Source organism: Peromyscus maniculatus, chromosome 18, assembly GCF_049852395.1.
Source record: "Peromyscus maniculatus bairdii isolate BWxNUB_F1_BW_parent chromosome 18, HU_Pman_BW_mat_3.1, whole genome shotgun sequence".
NCBI lineage: Eukaryota > Metazoa > Chordata > Mammalia > Rodentia > Cricetidae > Peromyscus > Peromyscus maniculatus.
In genome coordinates, this window is record NC_134869.1 from 53195620 (window position 1) to 53217693 (window position 22074).

General features: G+C 41.5%; 1 protein-coding gene across 2 annotated transcripts in view; it reads left to right on the forward strand.

The window, feature by feature from the left end:
• Positions 1–1303: 1303 nt before the first annotated feature.
• LOC102923362 (lysozyme C-2) overlaps positions 1304–22074 on the forward strand; it is an 88488-nt gene continuing 67717 nt past the window's right edge. Inside the window, exons 1-4 of one of the 2 annotated variants that reach the window (XM_006973370.4) lie at positions 1304–1744; positions 3373–3537; positions 6283–6361; positions 6841–7726. In XM_006973370.4, the coding sequence (XP_006973432.1) occupies positions 1609–1744; positions 3373–3537; positions 6283–6361; positions 6841–6907 (447 nt within the window). In that variant the 5' untranslated portion in view covers positions 1304–1608 and the 3' untranslated portion in view covers positions 6908–7726. Of the gene's footprint in view, positions 1745–3372; positions 3538–6282; positions 6362–6840; positions 7727–22074 lie in introns of those variants that run through there. The other variant, XM_076554215.1, reaches the window with a different exon arrangement.

A 22074-nucleotide genomic window follows, 5' to 3' on the forward strand; every position in this document is an offset into this window, starting at 1 on the left:
ACCTTAACTCCCCTAGCTTTCAAACAATCTACAAGTGAATATACAAACAACTGCCTAATATTTCCCTGCTCCATGTCGGCTTCTCTTTCTCAGACGGCTAAGTCTGCAGTGGCTGCTTGGTCCTGGATGATGCTTTCTGCATGCCAGGTCTGGGAAATGCTACTCCTACCCTAAGTTTCACAATATCCCTACACATAAACCCTATATTTTTCAAACCTCAGAAACACTTCTATGACTTACTTATACTACCATTTTTAGACCTAATTTAGTAGATAGATAAAGACTGAGAGAGAAAGAGAGAAACAGAGACAGAGAGATACTGGCTTCAGCTTAACTTTAGCCACTCTGCTTTATATTTACAATTTTACTCCCGAAGAATAGAATACCACTGCCTCAACTTAATTCATTACCAGGCATGCCCTCCTGATCTGCGGTGCCTCCTGTTCTGGTGCCATCTGTGGGAGTTCAGCTCCCACCTTTTGAAGGGTTCTTAGGAGGAGGAGAGAAGAATGAGAAAATATTAGATAGAAAGAGAGACCTAGACGATGAGAAGAAAGACAGAAACACAGGATAGCTTTGGGAGGGCCTGAGTCAATACACATTGGCCTTTTCCATTTATTCAAGAGGGATTTTATCACATGCCAGGGAGTGGGACAAAAGACCTCCCCCTTGCAAGATCAAAGCACACCATACTGCCAAGTGTAGCCCCTTCCAAACACATCTGTGGTAAAATCATCCCATTATGCAGCCTGGCTGGGTAAAGCAAGCTCATAAGAATATTGAAAGTGAGAACATTAGAACAGGAAAAGCTATTCTGCAAATCCATCCATCCATCCATCCATCCATCCATCCATCCATCCATCCATCCATCCACCCATCCATCCACCCACCCCACCCCACTGTTCATCCATCTATCATCCACACATACATTCTCAGACCCTGAGTAAGTTCTCACTAGGAAACCTCTGTGGGTCTCTACAAGAAGGAAAGCATGATTGTAAAAGGAGCTAGGAATGATGTCCACAGGAGTCTCAGCGATAATAGAAATACAAATAGAACAGTAGCAATGAAAACACTCTAGAGGAGACACTGCCTAAACAATGTGATACCATGGGACCCAGCCTTCTAGAGAGCAAGGACATGCAGCAGGTCCAATTGGGGGAAACACACATGAAGTGATTCAATTAAAAATCAATGCAAAATGGTGGATGCACACAAAACAATTTGATATGAAAGAATGTTGGTGAAAAGTAGTTGCTGGTTTTAACTGTAAATATTAATTGTGTTTTTTCTTTTAGTTGTTAAGCTTCATAATAAAATGAAAAAAAAAAACCCTTCCAGAAAGAGAACTCTCTCTCCATTCTTAATGATCCACATCTTTAAAATAAGTACTGTGCACTTACCGCTGGACCACCAGAACATCTCTAATCAAACTTGTGGAAAAAGAAGGACAAATGCAGAAATCAGAACTGCAGGAACTTCCTCCTTTGCACACAGCTCAAAGATTGGAGGCCACACCTGCCAGAGAAAGAAGGAACTTGGAGGATGCTTAAATAGGAGGCTTGCTTTCTCCACTCAGCCTGCAGCAGATCCAGCTTCCAGGTCAACATGAAGGCTCTCCTCTCTCTGGGGCTCCTCCTGCTTTCTGTCACTGTCCAGGCCAAGGTCTATGAACGCTGTGAGTTCGCCAGAACTCTGAAAAGCCATGGAATGGATGGCTACAGGGGAATCAGCCTGGCAAATTGTAAGTCTCCTCGTCTTGACCCCTCCAGATAATCACCCTCTGCAGAACAGGTACAAGGAAGCTATCAGTGAGCAGAGAGGGAGCTGGGGTCAATAGTTTTTAGAATTCCTGCCTGTTTGACTAGTTTGATTAAAAACATCAGCGTTCATCTTTTCCATCAGAGATACTGCAGTGAGGGCATGGGAGGGGACATCTTCCCAGGCTAAGGCAATAGGACCTGAGGTGTTCATGGAGAGTCACTAGGTTATCCAGTTGTTTCAGACTCAATAGCCCACAGTGGATGAGAAAAGATGGGAGGACTCACTCATTCAGAGCTTGAGTTCTGAGAGCCTGGAGTGACTGGGATCTGTCTTCATTTCTCTTACCATGGATGGACCTTTTGAGAAAAAAATTTTCAAACTTTCTGAACTTCCAATGCAGAGCAGAGGGATCCTATTTCCCCCTAGTTGCTGCTTCAGTGAGGTCTTAACCTGCGTATGAAATAATTTGGTATTCTTCTTCACTGTGGGAAGGCCTTTCGTTATGTGCAAAGGAAGACATGGATGAGGCAAAGTTGTTCATGGCTTACTATGTCCTTGTAACTAGTGTGTTTTTCAGATTGGATTAAGGCTGTTACTGCTCAATAACTAATTGTCCATGAAGAACGAATGAGCAGACAGATGTATGTGTGGATGATAGCTGGATGGACAGTGGGGTGGGGTGGGTGGATGGATGGGTGGATGGATGGATGGGTGGATAGATGGGTGGATGGATGGATGGATGGATTTGCAGAATAGCTTTTCCTGTTCTAATGTTCTCACTTTCAATATTCTCATCAGCCATTTGTGATGGTATGCACTCCTGGAATCTAAGCAATGGGACGCTGAGGCAGGAGATTGCATGTTGTGCCAAAGTAGGATATTTAGTGACACAGAGAAGAAAAAAGATTTCTCATGTACAAATTCACCATGGGTATAAGAACATCTCTCTGAGGGAATACTTATTTTCCTAAAAAGGACATCTTTTATTAGCATATGTATTTGATATTAATTTACAAAATTCACCTAACTACTGTTTGTGTTTCTGTTTTAGGCAGAGGTATGTCGAGAATAGACAGGGGTGGGAATAGCAATGGAAGGAACAGCTATTTTATTTTGGGGAATAGGGAGCAGGATCTCACTGAATAACACTGTCTAGCCTGGAACTTGCTGTGTAGACCAGGCTGATCTCAAACCCACACACATTCACTAGCCTCGGCCTACAGACTGCTGGGAATAAAAGTGACACCACTGTGACCAGTTCATCTATTTTAGCATTAAAAAAAAAAACCCTTATCCTGTTTATTCTCAGTGCAAATTGATTTGTCCTCAAAGAGATTTGAGCACCTGAAAATCACTTGCTGACTAGGTACATCAATTCTACCTACTGGAAAGGCAGAGGAAAGAGGATCACTTGAGACCAGAGACTACACTGGGCAATGTAGCCAAACTCAGGCTGAACGAGTGTCAGCATATTTTATAAGTTAATTATATGGTTATACTTATAACATAAATCACTTGTAAATAAGTCAAGATCAAAGAGCTAATTTGGTTTCCAATATTAATCATTTGCGGTTGCTGCTTATTGATGAATATTCTTTTTCTTTGTAGGGGTGTGTTTGGCTCAGCATGAGAGCAGCTATAACACACGGGCTACAAACTACAACCGTGGGGACCAAAGCACCGACTATGGGATATTTCAGATTAATAGCCGATACTGGTGTAATGATGGCAAAACCCCGAGAGCAGTGAATGCCTGTGGAATCCCCTGCAGCGGTAAGACAAGGCGGGCTCAGAGGGATAGCAAACAACCCCTGCTCTTATGTGTAAGAGCAGAGACTCTGTACAATAGACATGACGGAAGGAAGCATCAGTAACCTGGGGAGACTGGACTGTTAGAAAGTCATTGTTATTCACATCAAATTTACCCAAGGAAGACATCAGGCTTAGGGCATAGCTTGGTGATAGAATGCCCTGCCTACCAATCAGAGGGGTCTTGGTTCCACCTCCAAAATCACTGAATGAATACTCAATGTATACAGAGGCTGGCCAGGTAGCTCAGACATAAGAGTTCCCTAAATGAAGGTTAGACCCTCAGCACCCACATAACAGCTGAGTTTGGTGACACGCATTTGTAAGACCAGCACTGGGGAGTCTGAGACAGCAGATCCATGGGGCTCACTGGCCAATCAGATAGGCTTATCTGTAAGCCAGTTCTGATGGCAGACCCTGCATCAGAAACAATGTGGACTGCTTCTAGGGAACAACTCCCAGGGTGTCCTGTGACTTCTACATACACACACATATCTGTGCAGGTTTCCTGGTGCACATACCAGCACACAGACACTAACATTAAATTAATAGAAAATTTAAAAAAAATAAAGAGCTTGGTATCATCAAATGTTGATGGGATTTTTTAAAACCTATATTCAAATGCATTCACCCATACACAGACACTTAATTAAAATGAATAAAAATAAACATTTGTAAGAAGTTGTCATTTTATGACATATGAAAGTTTCTGGAATATGTACTAGTTAATTAATTATAAGTAGCCTTATTGGTGTTTTATCCTGGAGACTTCCATTCTAGCTGTTTACTTACGGGTAGTTATTGAAATTATTGTAGTGTCATTTTTGATAGAATGAATTTTGTTATAAAGCTTAACATATACAAATGAAGATACTACTATAATGATATAGATATACTAAAAAGATATATAATAAAGACCATATGACAAGGTACCACTAAGTCACTGGAATTTTGTCCAACTGGCATCTATGTGTATGTGTTGATTTACTCTTTGTGTGGAGGGTTTTAGAGTGAATTACTAATGTCAAGTGCTGTTGTTAAACTCCTTAGCTTGCGTGTCCAAACGATCTAGTTCTTAGATTGAAATTATCTGATCTCACAAAATAACACAGATTCGTGTATTTGAGATGAAACTTATTTTTTTTTTTTTTTTTTTTTTTTTTTTTTTTGGTTTTTCGAGACAGGGTTTCTCTGTGTAGCTTTGCGCCTTTCCTGGAGCTCACTTGGTAGCCCAGGCTGGCCTCGAACTCACAGAGATCCGCCTGGCTCTGCCTCCCAAGTGCTGGGATTAAAGGCGTGCGCCACCACCGCCCGGCGAAACTTATTTTTAACAAGAAACAAACAAACAACGTTCATATCAGGATTGTGGTCTGGGATGGGAGAACTTGTGCTCACCCGGTGAGAGAAGTAATATGTAATTTTTAGTGCATGAATTAAATTGGTCAGTTGTGTTCTATTTTTCCAGTGTGGGAATTGAACCCAAGACTTGCTACATTTTCGTCAAGCACTCTAAACAGTGAACTATTAATTCCTACTCAGTTACACTTGGTTGTTAAAATTTTCAGGAGAAAATTGATTGTGGAACATTCTTTGTAGCTTACTTAGCCTATCTTTCAAAGCGTTTTGTACACTCATCTACTACCATTGAAAGGTATTAGAAACTACAAGCAAAGAGGAACATCACTCCCAATTTGAGTGCTCAGAGAGTTGATGTAACTGGAAACCTTTGGAAAATACTCTTCTAGACTGTGAATCTATGCTATAGGTCCATATAAAATTATAGCATCCACATATGTACTCACATAAAAACATGTACAGATTCTACATTTCTTTACATAAATGAAATTGTACTTGCACAGAATCATGATATGGTTATTACTCAAAACTACATCCATAGCAACAAATAATTGCCAGAATTCTCATTTTAAAGACTGAACAAATTTGCAGCAGCAATATTTTGTCTGCTGAAAATACCATTCTTTAGTCTTGAGTCTTAAAGCACCTGGCTGCTTCCTTTTTCAAGATTATAAATTGCTAGGAAGACCTTTATTCACACAAGGCTTGTGCATTGTTTTCTTTCAAGTATTCATTTATCTTTATGTGTGTGGGTGTTCTGCCTGCAGGGAGATTTGTGTACCACATGCATGCCTTCTACCTGTGGAAGCCAGAAGAGGGCTTCATCTGGAACTGGAGTTACAGACAGATGAAAGCTGCCATGTGGGTGCTGGGAATCAAGTCATTTGGAAAAGCATCCTGTGCTCTTAGCCACTGACCCATCTGTCCAACACCTGCTTTATTTTAGGATAAATTTCCACTGGTAGACCCTGGTGACAGTTCTGGCTTGTTCTATTTTCCAGTGTGAGAACAAGTGGAACTTCCCTCATGGTAGCTGACAGTCCCACAGCCTCCAGTGACCCCTCATGACTTCATTGTGTTCTTTACTTTTTATCAGTGCTGGAATCCTAAGAACACTCTACACTCAAGTATATCCCAACCCCCCAGGGACTTTATAAATGAGAAATAAAATGACTTACACCAGGTCACCTGCATAGAATCAAGAGAGGCTGTCTCCAATAATCACAGATGCAGGGACACTTGCAAAATAATTTCCTGCATGCACTGCTCAGCGTCACAGAAGAAAGAAAGCTGGATCTGAACTGAAAATGGCTTCCGTAACAGTCCTTGTCCTTCCTCAACCCTGTCTTTCAGCTTTGCTCCTGGATGACATCACTCAAGCCATACAATGTGCAAAGAGAGTTGTGAGGGATCCACAAGGCATTAGAGCATGGTATGTTGGAACTCTGGAAGGGGAAATTGCTGGTTCTGTTGATATATGCAGTGAGTCTTTCTAAGACCCAAGTATTATTCTGAGCACTGTGAATGCAACTGGGGCCTTTCACTCCATCATTAGGTTGAGAGAATTTCTTCAGATTCTGAGAATTCTCACACACGACTGCTTCCTTGTTAGGCCGCCAGACTATTTGTATCATCAGTTAACTGTTTTGTGCACTTGATGTCACAGTGACATTGAGCATGCTGTGCTCTGCCCAGGGTTTGGAGAGGATCAAACAGCCTTGTAGACACAGCTCCACCAGTCAGGAGCAGCTTCTGGGTGCAGCTGTAGCCTGGGTTTCACACTAGATCTTGGCCCAGAACACAGTCTCCATTAGTGTCGCTGTTACAATAGTTCCCCTCATAAATTTGAGTAATTGTGTGACAGATGAGACAATTTTAACCATTTCCCTTGTGTCTTACTTTCCTCCACAGGGTGGCCTGGAGAAACCACTGTCAAAACCGAGATCTCACCCAGTACCTTCGCAACTGTAGATTGTAACCACTGTGTGCCTCCACCTCAGCTCACTCTGTCTCTTTCTCGATATAGAAGTAGTTATGGGAAAGGTCACATTTCCTTGGTTTCCCCTTCAGACAAGCAGGCTTTTATCAGAAACAGGAGCAACATGGAGACTGTTTCCTAAGAGGCTTAATGCTGACTAATGTGTTCACTGATTTATGGAAAGTCTCCATTATTCGGCTAGCCAATGGGCAGATGCTGTTTATAGTGATCTAGCATTGAGTGTGACACACATCTCTGTACATCAGTTCTTCACCTATGAAGTAATTCACATTGAGTTTCATCGGAATTAGTCTTCATCTCCCCACTGTTGGATAGACATACAACAAATATGTAAGGAGACAGCAGATCTTGGGTAAAATGACAGCTGTGTGAGCTCCCAGGCCTTGTGTGGGCTCAGCACCCAGACAGTAAAGAAGAGCCACTGTGTGGGGCAAGGTGGGATTTTAAGGGAACAGAACTCTGAGTGGATAGAACTGAAATTGCCTCAACTCAGAAACTTGGTGTCATGAAATGTGTGACCTTTCAAAAAAAGAAATATCTTAGTGTTGACCCATTCATAGTGCTTGAAAGTAAATTCTTAACTCATGAGTCTGTCTGTGTTTTAACTCTTGAGAGAATGTTTGATTCCTTAGCTGGCCATGAGGTATTCAGGACAGATTATTGACTGTGCTAGCTTTTAAGTTCCTTAAAGTAGCTTCATGCATACCAACTAGCTCTGAGACACATGAGCTTGTATCGGCAAAACTAACTGCATTGTGAAAAACTACAAATAGCCATTAAATAATTTTCAATGCACAACTTGTCTTTCTTTACTCTCATATGCTGTCTCTGGGGAAATGGTTTATATATTGTGTAAAATCAACATGACACTCTTAATAGGGTCTACATCCTCACCTACACTTAGCCAACACCTACATCCTTACCTAAACATAACTTGTGTCTACATTCTTACCTACACATAGCATGTGCCTATATCCTCATCAGCACATAGCATGTCCCTCTCTCCTCACCACCACATAACATGTGCCTGTATCCTTACCAACACATAGCCATTGCCTATATCCTCACCTGCACATAGCATGTCCCTATATCCTCACCAACACATAGGATGTCCCTATATCCTCACCTGTACATAGCATGTCCCTATATCCTCACTAACACATAGCGTGTTCCTCTCTATATCCACACCTACACGTAGCCATTGCCTACACCCTGGTTACATGCAATAACCTGGATATTTCTGGGGTAATATTCAAAAGCCTGCTCACCCATATCCCTTAGCCCTAATAGGCCCTGGACAAGGTAATTCCACACAGTGAAACCTTTAGTCATGTAGACAGAAAGACATTGCTACAGGGACAGCCAGTTCCCCGTGTGTTGTTTTAACATTTTGATGCCATCACTTCCTTTCTATTTGTCTCTCTCACTCTCTCTATCTACACTCATTTTTTCCAGGCATTTTAAAATGCACTAGAAACATCGTATTTTATTTTCAAATTCTTTGTTTTCAGCTTCAAAACCTACAGTGTTCTTTTATCCATTTTGTTTCATGTGTATGGATATTTTGCCCCCACACATGTTCACCACATTCAGCAGGGCCCCAAAGAGCCAGAAGGGGGCACCAGATCTCGTGGGACTTGAGGTACAGATGAGTGTAAGCTGTGATGTGTTCAGAATGGAACTTGGGTCCTCAGGCAGAGCAGACAGCTTATGTGCATTCTTAGGAAATACTTTCTTAGTAGCTTTTCTTCAGTCTAACTGAATAGAACTGGCTAAATCTGAACAAATTCTGGGGCAGTCCTTCTTGTTCCTCACTTCTGTCTTTCATCTTCACTGGAAATGACAGCACTCAAGGTGTCATCTGTGCAGAGGGTTGTCAGGGACCCACAGGACATCTTAAGTTTAAGAAGGAAGACTTGTTCCTTGTTGCAGATACATGCAGTATGTCCCTCAGTCCTTGAACACACTTTTCATGGCAACTTATTGAGAGACTTATTCTTTTAATTTATATTTAAACATATCCTAGCCATCTAATATCCATTCAATTAATAGCAATATCTGGGTCTAACTCCAGACAACGTTGTATTGCAGATGTGGTAGTTTGTTTCCCCAAAGCACTGGAAGTGTATGTACTATAAAGTGGATGGGAAGGGGAGCTATGAAATGCTAAATTCTGGACACAACATTGTAGCTAGAGTTTTCCTGCCTGGCCCACAGTCAGGACAAATCTTTGTCACCCGCCAGTCCCACAGCCGCTCAGACCCAACCAAGTAAACACAGAGACTTATATTGCTTACAAACTGTATGGCCATGACAAGCTTCTTGCTAACTGTTCTTATATCTTAAATTAATCCATTTCCATAAATCTATACCTTGCCACGTGGCTCGTGGCTTAACAGCATCTTCACATGCTGCTTGTCCTGGCGGCGGCGGCTGGCAGTGACTCCTTCTGCCTTCCTGTTCTTTCTTTTCTCCTCTCTGTTAGTCCCGCCTATACTTCCTGCCTAGCCTCGGGCCAATCAGTGTTTTATTTATTGACCAATCAGATCAACACATTTGCCATAGAATATCCCACAGCACAACATGGCTGTTGCACCCATACATTCTCAGCAGCAGTGACTTCCTGCTCAAGACTGGGCTCATTAGCATTTCATTCTGGGTGAGCAATGGGTGTCTGTGATCCCACCCTTCCCACAGGAGCTATCAGCAGTTAATGATTGCTTGGGGTGAGGGAGAGGAGAGGAGTCGCATTCCTCAATGGTGTAGTTACTGGTAATTGCCCTTGCTCAAGTGAGTAACACCCACTCACATAAGTTCAAGCAACCTTAACTTATGCCATGGCCACTCATACTCAAAAGGCTCTTAAGTGAGAAGAGGCATGATGGGAAGGAGTTCAGTGGGAAGAGGAGGGGCATAGGAGAAGATATTGGGGAGGAATATACACTACCCCTTCACTAGTCACATAGAACCAAGTCAGGAATGGTTATACCTTGGCCATTACTAAGTGCTCATGTTGCAATAGTTCTCATATGACTTAGTACAAAATTGTTCAGTTTTATTACTAGCTATTGTTAATCTCTTATTGTATTAGTTGCTTTTCTCTTCTGTGAGTGATGGAACACCACACCCCAAAGCAACTTGTGAAGGAGAGATTATTAGCTTATGTGTCCTGATCACAGTCCATTGCTAAGGGAAATCAGGTCAAAAACTCAAGGAAGGAAACTGCAGATAAGATCTGAAGCAGAAGCCATGGAGGAGTGCTGCTTACTGACTTGCTCACATGGCTTGCTCAGATTGCTTTCTTATACACTTCAAGACCACCTGCCCAGCCATGGCACCCAGCTGGGTCCCACATCAATCATCAATCAAGAATTTGGTGGAATCATTTTCTCAATTGAGGTTCCCTCTTCTCAGACGACTCTAGCTTTTTTTTTGGTCAAGTTGACAAACAATAACAACAAAACTAACAAAGACAGTCACATCCTTTAATATGTGAGTTAAATTTCCCATAAAAATATGGGAGGAAGTCTAACATATGTTATTTGCTGATTAATACAATAACTGGTGTTCATGGAATGTACCTTCATAGATAGTGGAATTTATCTCCATAGAGAATTTGTCTCCTCTCACCAAAACACAAGCTGAAAGGACAGAGTTTTTTCCTACATTTTAAAAATATTAAGGGGCTGAGAGATGGCTCAGTGGTTAAGAGCACTGACTGTTCTTCCAAAGGCCCTGGGTTCAGTTCCTAGCGCCCACATGGCAGCTCACAGCTGTCTGTAACTCCAGTTTCAGGGGACCTGACACCCTCATGCAGGCAAAACACCAATGTGCATAAATAAAAAGAGTGTTGGAATGGGCTGGAGTTATATCTCATAACTCCATAATAGAGCACATTCCTGAGCATGCACAAAGCTCTCAATTTGACTCTCAGCATGAGAGAGAGAGAGAGAGAGAGAGAGAGAGAGAGAGAAACAGAGAGAAACAGAGAGAAACAGAGAGAAACAGAGGAGAGAGAGTTGCCCTGAATCTGGTGATATCTCCTGAGCTCTTGGTTCTTATCTTGGTATAATGTCATCTGTTGCCTATATTATCTGTCAGCTTTCTAACAGCTCTCCCTCAGTCCAATGTAGAGGGTGTTTAGTTGTTGTTCTTTTGTTTTGTTTTAAAGGTTTTGATCCTGATGACTTCTGGGAAGGGAGAGTTTGTGTCCTTTAAGGGTGTCTCCACTGGTAGGTGGACCACACTCTAGTGGATGGCCTCACACCCATGAGCACATGGGCAACACAAACTGGAATCAGCTGGTTCAAACAGCAACCACAAAGAGGACATGAATTTTTTGAGGGGATCTGGAGGGAAGGGGAGAATGTAAGAGGTGGTATGGGAATAGGAGATGTGGGAGCCCACAGAGGTTTCCTAGTGAGATCTCAGCTTGCTTTATCCAAAAGGGCTGCATAATGTTATGGACTGACCATGTGCATGGTTACCAGGTGTTTGGAAGGGTCTACAGTTGGCTGTGCTAGGAGGAGATCTTTTGCTCTACCCCTTGGCATTCCTATAAAGAGCCCTTTAGAAGAGATGGAAAGGGCCAGTGGATAAGGATCCAGTGCCCCCCCCCCCAATGCTGTCCTGTGTTTCTGTCTGTCTCTCCCCCTCTATATTTCTAATGAAATCTCTTAGACCTCACACCTCAAGAGTACCCTGGGGGAAAAGGTGGAGGCATGTCCCCCACAAATGGCACCATGAACACAGACCAAGGACTTTATGAAATCCATGTCAGGGAGCCTCCTGGGTATAGGGCATACTGATAAGGAATTGAAAAATAAAGTCTATCGTATTTTATTCTCAGGAGTGAAAGTCAGGTGGTACAATGCCAAAGTTGAAAAGTGAGACTGCATCGTGTATTTCTGTCTATCTAGGTTTCTTTCTTTTTCTTTCTCTCTTAATTTCTATACAAAATTTAAAGGAAATATATAAAGTAGAATATAGGAATATAGTGTAAGAAGAAATTTAGAATAAAACTAGAATGTAGGAATATAGTTTTAGAAAGAAAAACTTAGAATAAAATAAGCAACAAGACAGAGGATCTATGTTCTTGATTTTTCAACTATGTGACTATGAGTGCAAAGTCCTGGAGGAGAATCAGAGAAATCTATTGAAGATGAGAATAAACCGGCAGGAAAAGATTCCTATGGAAGCTTTTAGCCTGGAGACAGACAAGCCCTGAGAAACAGGGGGAAATTTTCCTGAGACAGAGGTAGATTAAACAAAATTCTCTACTGCTGTGGCAAACACCATTATAACACTGTACCATCAGAATTAGTTACAGTTTGACCATAAAGTCAAAATTTAGAGAACAGAAATTTTGGAAAAGACTTAGAAATCTCTCTCTAAAAAAACAAGAAGCCTTTCAGACCTCTCTTTCTCAGATGTTTTCTCTTTCTGTATGTGCAAAAAACTAAATATACCTGGAAAAAAACATCCATCAGAATGGCCGAATCACTCATGACTGCCATAAGAAAAAGATTCCCTGAAGCACTGATAATCCTTACTGTTAGCATTGTATCACCATTTCTATCAGGCAATCAGGAAACAATTAGCAAAGGGCCAGGGAGCCAACCCCTCAGAGTTTGAGTGCATTCTGGGGATACTGTGGTTCCTGCAGTTGTCAAGCAGATTCCTCGAGTGTGGAGCCAAGGCAGAGGAGGTGCAGGACCCGGGAAAAACTGCTAGCATAAAAAAGATGGATAAATTTGGCTGTACAAACAAAGCTATCAGGAATGGCAACAACTGCCCTACTGTACGTCCTGAGTCCATAGGTGGGGCTACTCAGTTTCCACACCTGCAAAAATATCTCTGAAAAAGCACTTTTTCCAATTGAGAAAAAGATCTTTCTGAAAAAGCTTTTGTTACAATTTCTTTTTTTTTTTTCCCACTGACCCTGTAAGGTGGAAGAGCAAGCCCTGAGGGGTTTTTGCTTCTGGCACCAAAACACTGGTCTGAGATTACATGGACAGGCATGGGCAGCTCTGTGAAGAGTGGCAGGTGAGAATTCTGATTAGTTAGGTACATCTGTCAAATGGTTGCAGTCATCCTAAAGCAAGCTTAGGGAGAGAAGAAACCTCCTGGTATGTGGGCGGGGATGCTCATTTGATCTTGGTTTTCAGTACAAAAACAAACCATATTAATGGAAACAGGAATGTGGTGTACTCAAAAAGCAGCATGGGAAATGTAGTCTGTAACATCATTCATAACCATGGGGTGATACAGAGAAAGGCAGTATTGGAAATTTAGTTTTTACCTCAAAATGGTGATACTGCCCCAAAACTGTTTTTTTTCTTTCAGCTCAAAAATGTGTTTTTTTCCCCCCAAGTTATGTTAGAAATCTTAGTTCTACCTCTTGAGAACTGAGAGCAGGTTCACCTGCAATTTTAACTGTGATGATTTTTGACTCATGTATTCTTTCTTATTGGAAGATAATGTAAATACCGTTTATAAAGTAGTCCTATAAAACGTAAATTTAACCAAGTGTAGTGATAATAGTTCTGTTAAGAGATTTGTTTTAGATGTTTGCTTAAGTTTACAAATTAGTCTTACAGAGAGTTTGTTTTAAATATAAGTTTGTTAGAAGTGTAAATATGTATAGTAAATAGTCATGCTAGTTGTAAATATGTATAGCAATGTTCATTCTAGAATTACATTGACATTAATGAACCACAGTTTGGTAATGCTCTCAGAATTTTTAAGTTTGATGCAGTTTATTTGATGGGGTTTGCATCAAGAGTTTACTGATGTAAAAAAGGGCTTGGCGCAGCTAAGGCTGTTATAGACATCTTAAGATCCATTCATAAAAGGACATTCCATCTTAGTCATCCTCTACTCCTTTACTGTGGGTGGTGTGGCAACCTAGGGATAGTTGGGATGTTCAAACTAGTTGAGTTGAACTTTGTTCTCACACCTGCTGGTAGTCAAAGACGGGCAACATTTTTCTTGTTATCTGCCAGCCTAGGATTGCTTGATGGAAAGTATATCTCTAAGATGGGTAAGGTTCAGGCTCAGTCTATCTGAGGGGCCTGAGGGGCTCTTTAAAAATTAAGAAGAGGGACCTGTGGGAGTCCACAGAGGTTTCCTAGTGAGATATGAGCTTGCTTTACCCAGCAGAGCTACATAAGGGAATGAACTGACGGTGTGTAAGGTTACTAGGTGTTTGAAAGGGTCTGAACTTGGCTGTGCTGGGGGGATGTCTTTTGCTCCTCCCCTTAGCATTCCTATAAAATGCCCGTTGAAACAGACAGAAAGGGCCAGTGGAAAAGGATCCAGGCTCTCCTGAGTCTATCCTGTGTTTCTATCTGTCTCTCTCCCCTCTGTATTTCTATCTAAATCTCTTATGCCTCACTCCTCAAGAGTACCCTAGGGAAAAAGTGTGGGTGGGTCCCCCACAAAGAGATGAATATGATCAAAATGTATTGTATTAATAAGTGAAATTCTGTAAGAATTAATGAAAACATACTTTAAGAAGATCTTACTCCTGTAGGTCTCTAGACTTTAATATTTTGCATATATATGTGTGTGGTCTGCAGGCATGTATATTCATGTTCCCATTGTGAGGGCATGTGTGCAGGTGCACATGCATTTTGGAGGCCCAAAGCTAACATTCAGTGCCTTCCTCAGTTGCTCTCTACATTACAGTTTGAGGCAGGGTCTCTCAGTAAATATAGAGCTCACTATCTTGGTTTGTCCAGTCAGGCAGCTTGTTCTAGGGATGCCCTGTCTCCACACCCCATGTGCTGGGGATTTTAGGCAGACAACCACACCACATGGCATTGCACATGGGTTCAGGGTGAATTTGATCCTCCATGTTTGCACAGAAATCACTTTACCTGATGAGCTAATATGCGAGCCCCAATTTTTAAAGGGAGATGGCAGACAGACACAGGGTCTCAGGCAGCTGGCTTCAAACTGGATACATATGCAAGGATAAACTTGAACTTCTGGTCCTCCTGCTTCTACCTCTTGAGTGTTCAGACTACAGTCATGCACTACCATACCTGGTTTAATGGGGACTGGGGACCCAATCTGAGGCTTTGTGCACACTAGGTGAAAATTCTATCACCCAGAACTGCAGTTTAATATTCATGAATAGTTACTCATTATCTTTGGGACTATGTTCTAAGTCCCAATAAAGTTGGGACATCAGGTTCTGGTCTAGCTTCTCCCAACTGCATTTTCTTCCCAGACACCCCTGCACTTCTTTATACAACTTCCCCAATTACTCTTGCTTCTAGACCTCACTGCACATGGTTTTGTTTGTACCAACTCCCGCTCTGTCAACATTTGTAATTGGCCAACTCCAATTTATAAACTAAGGCTCGGGTGAATCTTCCTCACAGGATTATCACTATGTTTGTCTCCCAAACACAATGCAACTGTTTTTGTAGAGTTCAACACACCAATGAAATGTGTTCGAGTCAGCACGATGAACTTCCCATAATGGCTGTGAGGACAAGGATAACATATGCCTAGTTCCTCCCTCAACCCAGAGTCTGAGCACAGGACATGCCTAGCTCAGTGAAGCTGCTAGATAAATACCTTACAACCTATATATCCCACTAAGGGGGTGTGAATAGACTTGCCAATGCAGTCAGGTAAGAGAACCAGAAAGTTAGCTGTCTGTACTTTAAGAATCAGCCTCAGAGAACATGCAGCAGAATCACAGGACAGGAGGCTTCAAAACTCTTCATGGATCTCCTGGCTTACACCTATGTCTGTTCCTTTAATAAACATTCTGATTCTTATATCTGTAGGTCCCTCTCTAATACACATGTTGATTCAATTAATCTAGAATGTTGTTCAACAGGCTGCTTAGACACTTGTGTATATCCTCTCCTAATGAAGAAGAACAGTGTCCAGCCTCTGGCCAAAGCATCAGCATCCTGATTTCAATGCACAACTTGTCTGTGTTTTCTCTCATATGCTGTCTTTGGGGAAATGGTTTATAAATTGGGAAAAATCAACATGACACTCTTAATAGGGTGTACATCCTCATCTACACTTTGCCAGCACCTACGTCCTTACCTAAACATATCCAGTTTCTACATTCTCACCTACACATAGCATGTGCCTATATCCTCATCTCCACACAGGGTGTGCCTGTATCCTCATCTACCCAAAACATGTGCTTCTATCATCTCTACAACAGACAATTCATCTCAGGATGGGACGAGTACAGGGAACAAACAAAAGTCCTTACTTTTACAAGTTTCCTGAGCATGTGTGTGTTCTCCAATGTGACCCTGAACTTTGGGGCCCAGCACTCAGCAGCCCATGGAGTCCTGAGACTGGTGATGGAATAGCGTGGAGAGATGGTGCAGAAGTGCGACCCTCACATCGGGCTCCTGCATCGGGGCACTGAGAAGCTCATTGAGTACAAGACCTATCTGCAGGTGTGGAGGTGAACAGGGGCCTGTTGATGGGGTCTGAGCTGCAGCTTGAGACTGATGGTTTCGATGCCCCCAAGCTTCAGGGCAGGAGGGCGGCAAGGGTTAGTCTGTTGTGTCCTATCATTTTAAGATGTGTTACATTTGTTTATGATGTGGAATATTTGTTTAATGAATTAAAGATGTGTTGCAAAAAATATAGAATAGATGATAGAGTATTTTTAATTTTGCCAAATACAAAAATGAATACATGTTGTGACTATAATTCTTGCTTGATAACTGTTGTGTTGCATATAATTTTACTATGTTAAACTTAAAACCTTCCTTTTTGATTAGACAGAAAAGGGGTAGTGCTGTGGGATGGTCTTTCTGTACACTTTGAATATGTGTTGCTACTCTTGGTTAATAAAGAAGCTGCTTTGGCCTATGGCAAGACAGGTTAGAGCCAGGTGGGAAATCCAAACAGAGATACAGGGAGAAGAAAGGCAAAGTCAGGGGATGCTGAGAGCCGCCAGGAAACAAGATGTAATAGAATACAGGTGGAGATACGAAACACTTGGTGATACATAGATTAACAGAAATGAGTAAATTTAAGGTGAAAGAGCTAGTTAGTAATAATTCTGAGCCATAGACCAAACTGTTGGTAATGAATATAAGCCTCAGTGTGTTTATTTGAGACTGAGAGGCTGCAGGACACAGGAAAACATCCATCTGTAATCTCTGATTCCCATAACACCTATTATATCCTCTCCTTCCCTCCAGATCCCCTCCCAACTCCATGTCCTCTTTGTGGTTGCTGTTTTGAACCAACTGAGTCCATTGTGTGTTGCCCATGTGCTCATGGGTGTGAGGCCATCCACTAGAGTGTGGTCCACCTACCAGTGGAGACACCCTTAAAGGACACAAACTCTCCCTCCCCAGAAGTCATCAGGATCAAAATCTTTAAAAGAAAACAAAACAACAACAACAAAAACCACTCTACATTGGACTGAGGGAGAGCTGTTAGATAACTGACAGATAATACTGGTAGCAGATGACATTGTACTATGGTGTGAACCAAGAGTTCAGGATTCAGGGCAATTCAGTCAAAATTTTCTCTCTCCTCTCTCTCTTATTCAGAGAGTCAAATCTGGAGCTTTGGGCACGCTCAGGAAAGCCATTTTAATGAGGTACATTAATAAATCTATTAATAAGCTACAACTACAGCCAATTTTAACATTCTTTCTTTCTATTTATGTGCATTGGAGTTTTGCCTACACGAAGGTTTCAGCTACCCTGGAACTGGAGATATAGACAGCTGTGAGCTGCTTTGTGGGTGCTGGAAATTAAGGTCGGGACCTCTTGAAGAACAGCTAGTGCTCTTAACCACTGAATTTTGGAGACTTGGAGGGGAGAACTTTGGGTGGTGTTGCTTCTGTTCTTTCAGTGGAAGAGGCCCTGGGTTTCTTTAAACGTCCTTAGACTTTCACAATTTTATGCACACACACAGTGTATTTGGTTCATATTCCTCCCCAATATCTTCTCCTATGCTTCTTCTCTTCCCACTCAACTCTTTCCCATCATGCCCTCTTCTCAGTTACAGGCCTTTTGGGTATGTGTGCCAGCAGCATAAATTAGGATTTGTTTGCATTACCATAGGTGGCTGTTCCTCAATGGAGCAAGGGCAATTACCAGTGACTACACCGCTGAGGAATTCGACTACTCTCTTCTGCATTCCCTAGGAGCCATTACCTACTGAGAGCTCCTCTCAGAGGGGTGGAGCCTCACACAGCCCTCCCTCACCCAGAAAGAAATGCTAATGGGCCCAGTCTTGAGCGGGAAGATACTGCAGCTGAGAATTTATGGGTGCAACAACCATGTTGTGTCCAGAAGATAGCATTTCATAGCTCTTCTGTAGAGGTCCACAAAGATTTCCAAAAAAAAAAAAAAAAAAAAAAAAAAAGCTGGGAGGTGGTGGCGCACGCCTTTAATCCCAGCACTCGGGAGGCAGAGCCAGGCGGATCTCTGTGAGTTCGAGGCCAGCCTGGGCTACCAAGTGAGTTCCAGGAAAGGCGCAAAGCTACACAGAGAAACCCTGTCTCGAAAAACCAAAAAAAAAAAAAAAAAAAAAAAAAAAAAAAAAAAAAAGATTTCCTAGTGATATCTGAGCTTGCTTTATCCATTAGAGGATTGCTTGACCATGTGTGTGGTTACCAGTTGATTGGAAAGGGTCTGCATTTAGCTATGTGGGGGGAGGGCCTTTGCTCCACCCCATGGCATTCCTATAAATAGTCCTTTAGAAGAGACAGAAAGCACTGGTGGATAAGGATCCAGGCCCTCACAAGACTATCCTGTGTTTCTATCAGTTTCTCTCCCCTCTATCCTTCTATTTAAATCTCTCACCCATCACTCCTCAAGAGTACCCTGGGGTAAAATGTGGGAGCTGGTCATCCAGCTGGGCTCCCACAGATGGTGCTCAGAACAGGCACCCAAAGTTTTGGGAAAGGGGTGGCAGGGGGCGTCGTGTGTGTAAGGTCTGCCAGTAAGGAATGGAAAAATAAGGGTGATGGTGTTTTATTCTCAGGAGTCAAGTTAGACAGTGAACTGCCGGAGTTGAAAAGTGGCCCTGCAGTGTATATTTCTCTCTAGGTTTCTTTCTCTCTCTCTTTCTTAATTTCTATCTATAGGAATCTAGAATAAAAGTAGAATATAGGAAAATAATGTAGGAAAAAATTAGAGTAAGTTAGAAAATAGAAATATTGGGTTAGGAATATAGTTTTAGAAAAAATTACGATAAGATAAGCAACAAGACAGAGGAACTATGTCCTTGACTTCCAACTATGGGGCTATGTACACAAAATCCTAGGGAAGAGTCAGAAAAATCTATCAAAGATGAGAAAAACTGGCAGAAAAGTATTCACGTGGAAGCGTTTTGCCTGGGGAGAGCTTAAAAATCAAGACTTGAGAAGCAGGAGGAGTTTTCCCTGATACAGATGGGAATGAAACAAAATTCTCTGCTCTGCCACCAAACACCCTCACAACACAGTACAATCAAAATTAGTTTGCATTTGACCATGAAGTCAAAGTTTAGAGGACAGAAGTTTTAGTGAAAACTTAATTTTCTTTCTCTGAAAACCCAAAATCTTTCCAAGAAAAACTTAGCAGTCTCTGTCTCTCTAAAAGACTAAAAGCTTTTCAGATCTTTCTTTCTCAGATTTTTTTTCCCTTTCTGTAGGAGCAAAAAATTAAATTCACCTGGAAGAAATATCTATCTGAATGGGAGAACTGCTCGTAACTGCCCTAATATAGAAAAAAAAAATCCCTTCAACCATTGCTAATTCTTACTGTTAGCATTGTTTCTTCCTTTCTAACCAGGAATCAGGATGCAATTAGCAAAAAGCAAGCACCTCTTGTGTGTTTTTGGGAGCTAGGGTTCCTGTAGTTGTCAAGCAGCTTCCTCGATCATGGAGCCAAGGCAGAGAAGGTGCAGGACCTGGGAAACACCGCTAATATACATACACATACACATACACACACACACACACACACACACACACACACACACACACTATATAAATACAGGGCCATAAAAACAAAGCTGGTAGAAACGGCAACAGTTGCTGCCCCCCTGACTGTAAGCCCTGAGTTGGTAGGTAGGGCTAAACAGTGTTTACGGCTGTGAAAAAAAATCTCTCTGAAAAAGCTCTTTTTTTTTATGGGGGTTCAGGGGGGGATCTTTTTGAAAAAGCTTTTAGTCCAAGAGCTGTCCTTTCCCTTCACTGACCAGAAAAACCAGGGGAGCAAGCCCTGAGGGGTTTTTGCTTAGGACACACAGACAGATGTGACCAGCTCCGGGAACAGTGGCAGGTGAAAATTCTAATTAGAGAGGTACACCTGTCAAACACTAAAGCAGGCATCCCAAAGCAAGCTCAGGGTTAAGAGAAACCTCCCATGGCGGAAAAAAAAGCTCGCTTGAAAATAGTGTGACCAGAAGTTTTCTGCCAGACCCAGAAAGGCATCCTGGGAAATGTAGTCTGGGGGGATTTATTACATAACGGAACAGCACGATGATAGAGAAAGGCAGTATGAGAAATGTAGTTTTTCAGTTCAAAATGGCGATACTGCCTGAAAACTGTGTTTTTTCCTTTTCCAAGCAATGTTAGGAAGCTTAATCTTACCTCCTGAGAACTAAGAACAGTTGAACAGCTTGCCTCTAAGGAGATAATTAAAAGTATTAATACTGTTTGTCAACAAGCCACTTTGAAATCTTTCAGAAAACTATGAAAAATGGTCTTTACACTGGGAAATTGCTCAGGGTGAAAAAAACTTATGGAATTGAGTTGTGCTTAAGATACAAGAGGGAAACATTGGCAACATTAAAAGAACTCATGGTTATCTTAAAAAGCAGGTTTAAAAAATTAAGAAGGGGGAAATATTGTACCCTTAGTCACCCAAAGAAGCTTGCTGGCTACCCACAGATGTCTCATATCAAAGCTGAACATGAACTCCAAATTCAGAAATAAAGCAGTGTTGAGTTCACTTATAATGGTAACTCATGGTTTGTGTACTCTCTATCTTGTTGAAAGGAACTAAGTTAGTTGTGTTAAGAGATTCTTTCTAGTATAAGTTAGTTCTGTTAAGAGATTATTTCTAGATGTTTGCTATAGAGTTTGCTTTTGAATGTAAGCTAGTTTTGTTAAGAGATTTCTTCTAGATATGTGCTAAAATTGTTCTATAGACTTTCCTTTTTGAATTAGGAATGTATAAGGGGGTTAAATATTGAATGTAAAATGTGTATATTGAGTGTGGGTTTGTAAAACGTGTAGATGTTAAATGTAAATTCACACTGGAATATTTTTATTACCCCATCAATATCTATCTAGTCCAGATAAATGAGATAACATTAATTTTCAAAGGATAAACCAAATCAATCACTTTAGAAGCATATTGAAGTTCTTATTACTCTTTTACCTTCAGATATATCTGAATACTTTTTATGATAGCTTAAAATATAATCTTATGATCTCAGTAGCCCCTGGAAAACTTAAGTGAAGGTGTCATAATTAAGGGAACTCTTCTGTCTTCTTCCTAGACATTTCCACTCTTTCTATTTCTGTTTAGAAAGGAGTAAGCCTCCCACAAAGGGGTAAGCCTCCCATAATTGAGTTAGTTTGTAAAAGTGTTTTTATAACTAGCATGGGTTTTTGTTTACTTGAGTGGATACTTAGAAGTAATTTGAAATGACTTGGTTTTTTTTCCCCCTGGGAATCAAAATAGTCTCTTGAAAATTTTATTGAACATCTGTTAGGAGAGAGTTTTGATCTAGGAAAAGGGCTTGGTGCAGTTGAGACTGCTGTAGTTACCTTGGGATCATTCCAATATGGATATTCCATCTTTATTACCTTCTAATCCTATACCAGGAGGTGTGGCAGCTGTGGAGATTGCTGTGGATGTTTGCAAGATCATAGTAGGGACCTGAGTCAGAGCAGAGTTGAGTTCTCTACCCCCTCTTGCCAGAGGCTGGTAACCAAAGATGGGCAAATTTCTTCTTGATAACTTCCTGAATGTATGTGTGTAAAACTAATCAAGAAGAATGACCTAAGATAGGCACAGTCTATCTGAGAGGCCTGGGGGGGGCTTTTTTATATCAAGAAGGGGGAATTGTGGAGGCCCACAAAGGTTTCCTAGTGAGATCTGAGCTTGCTTCACCTGGCAGGGCTGCATTAGAGG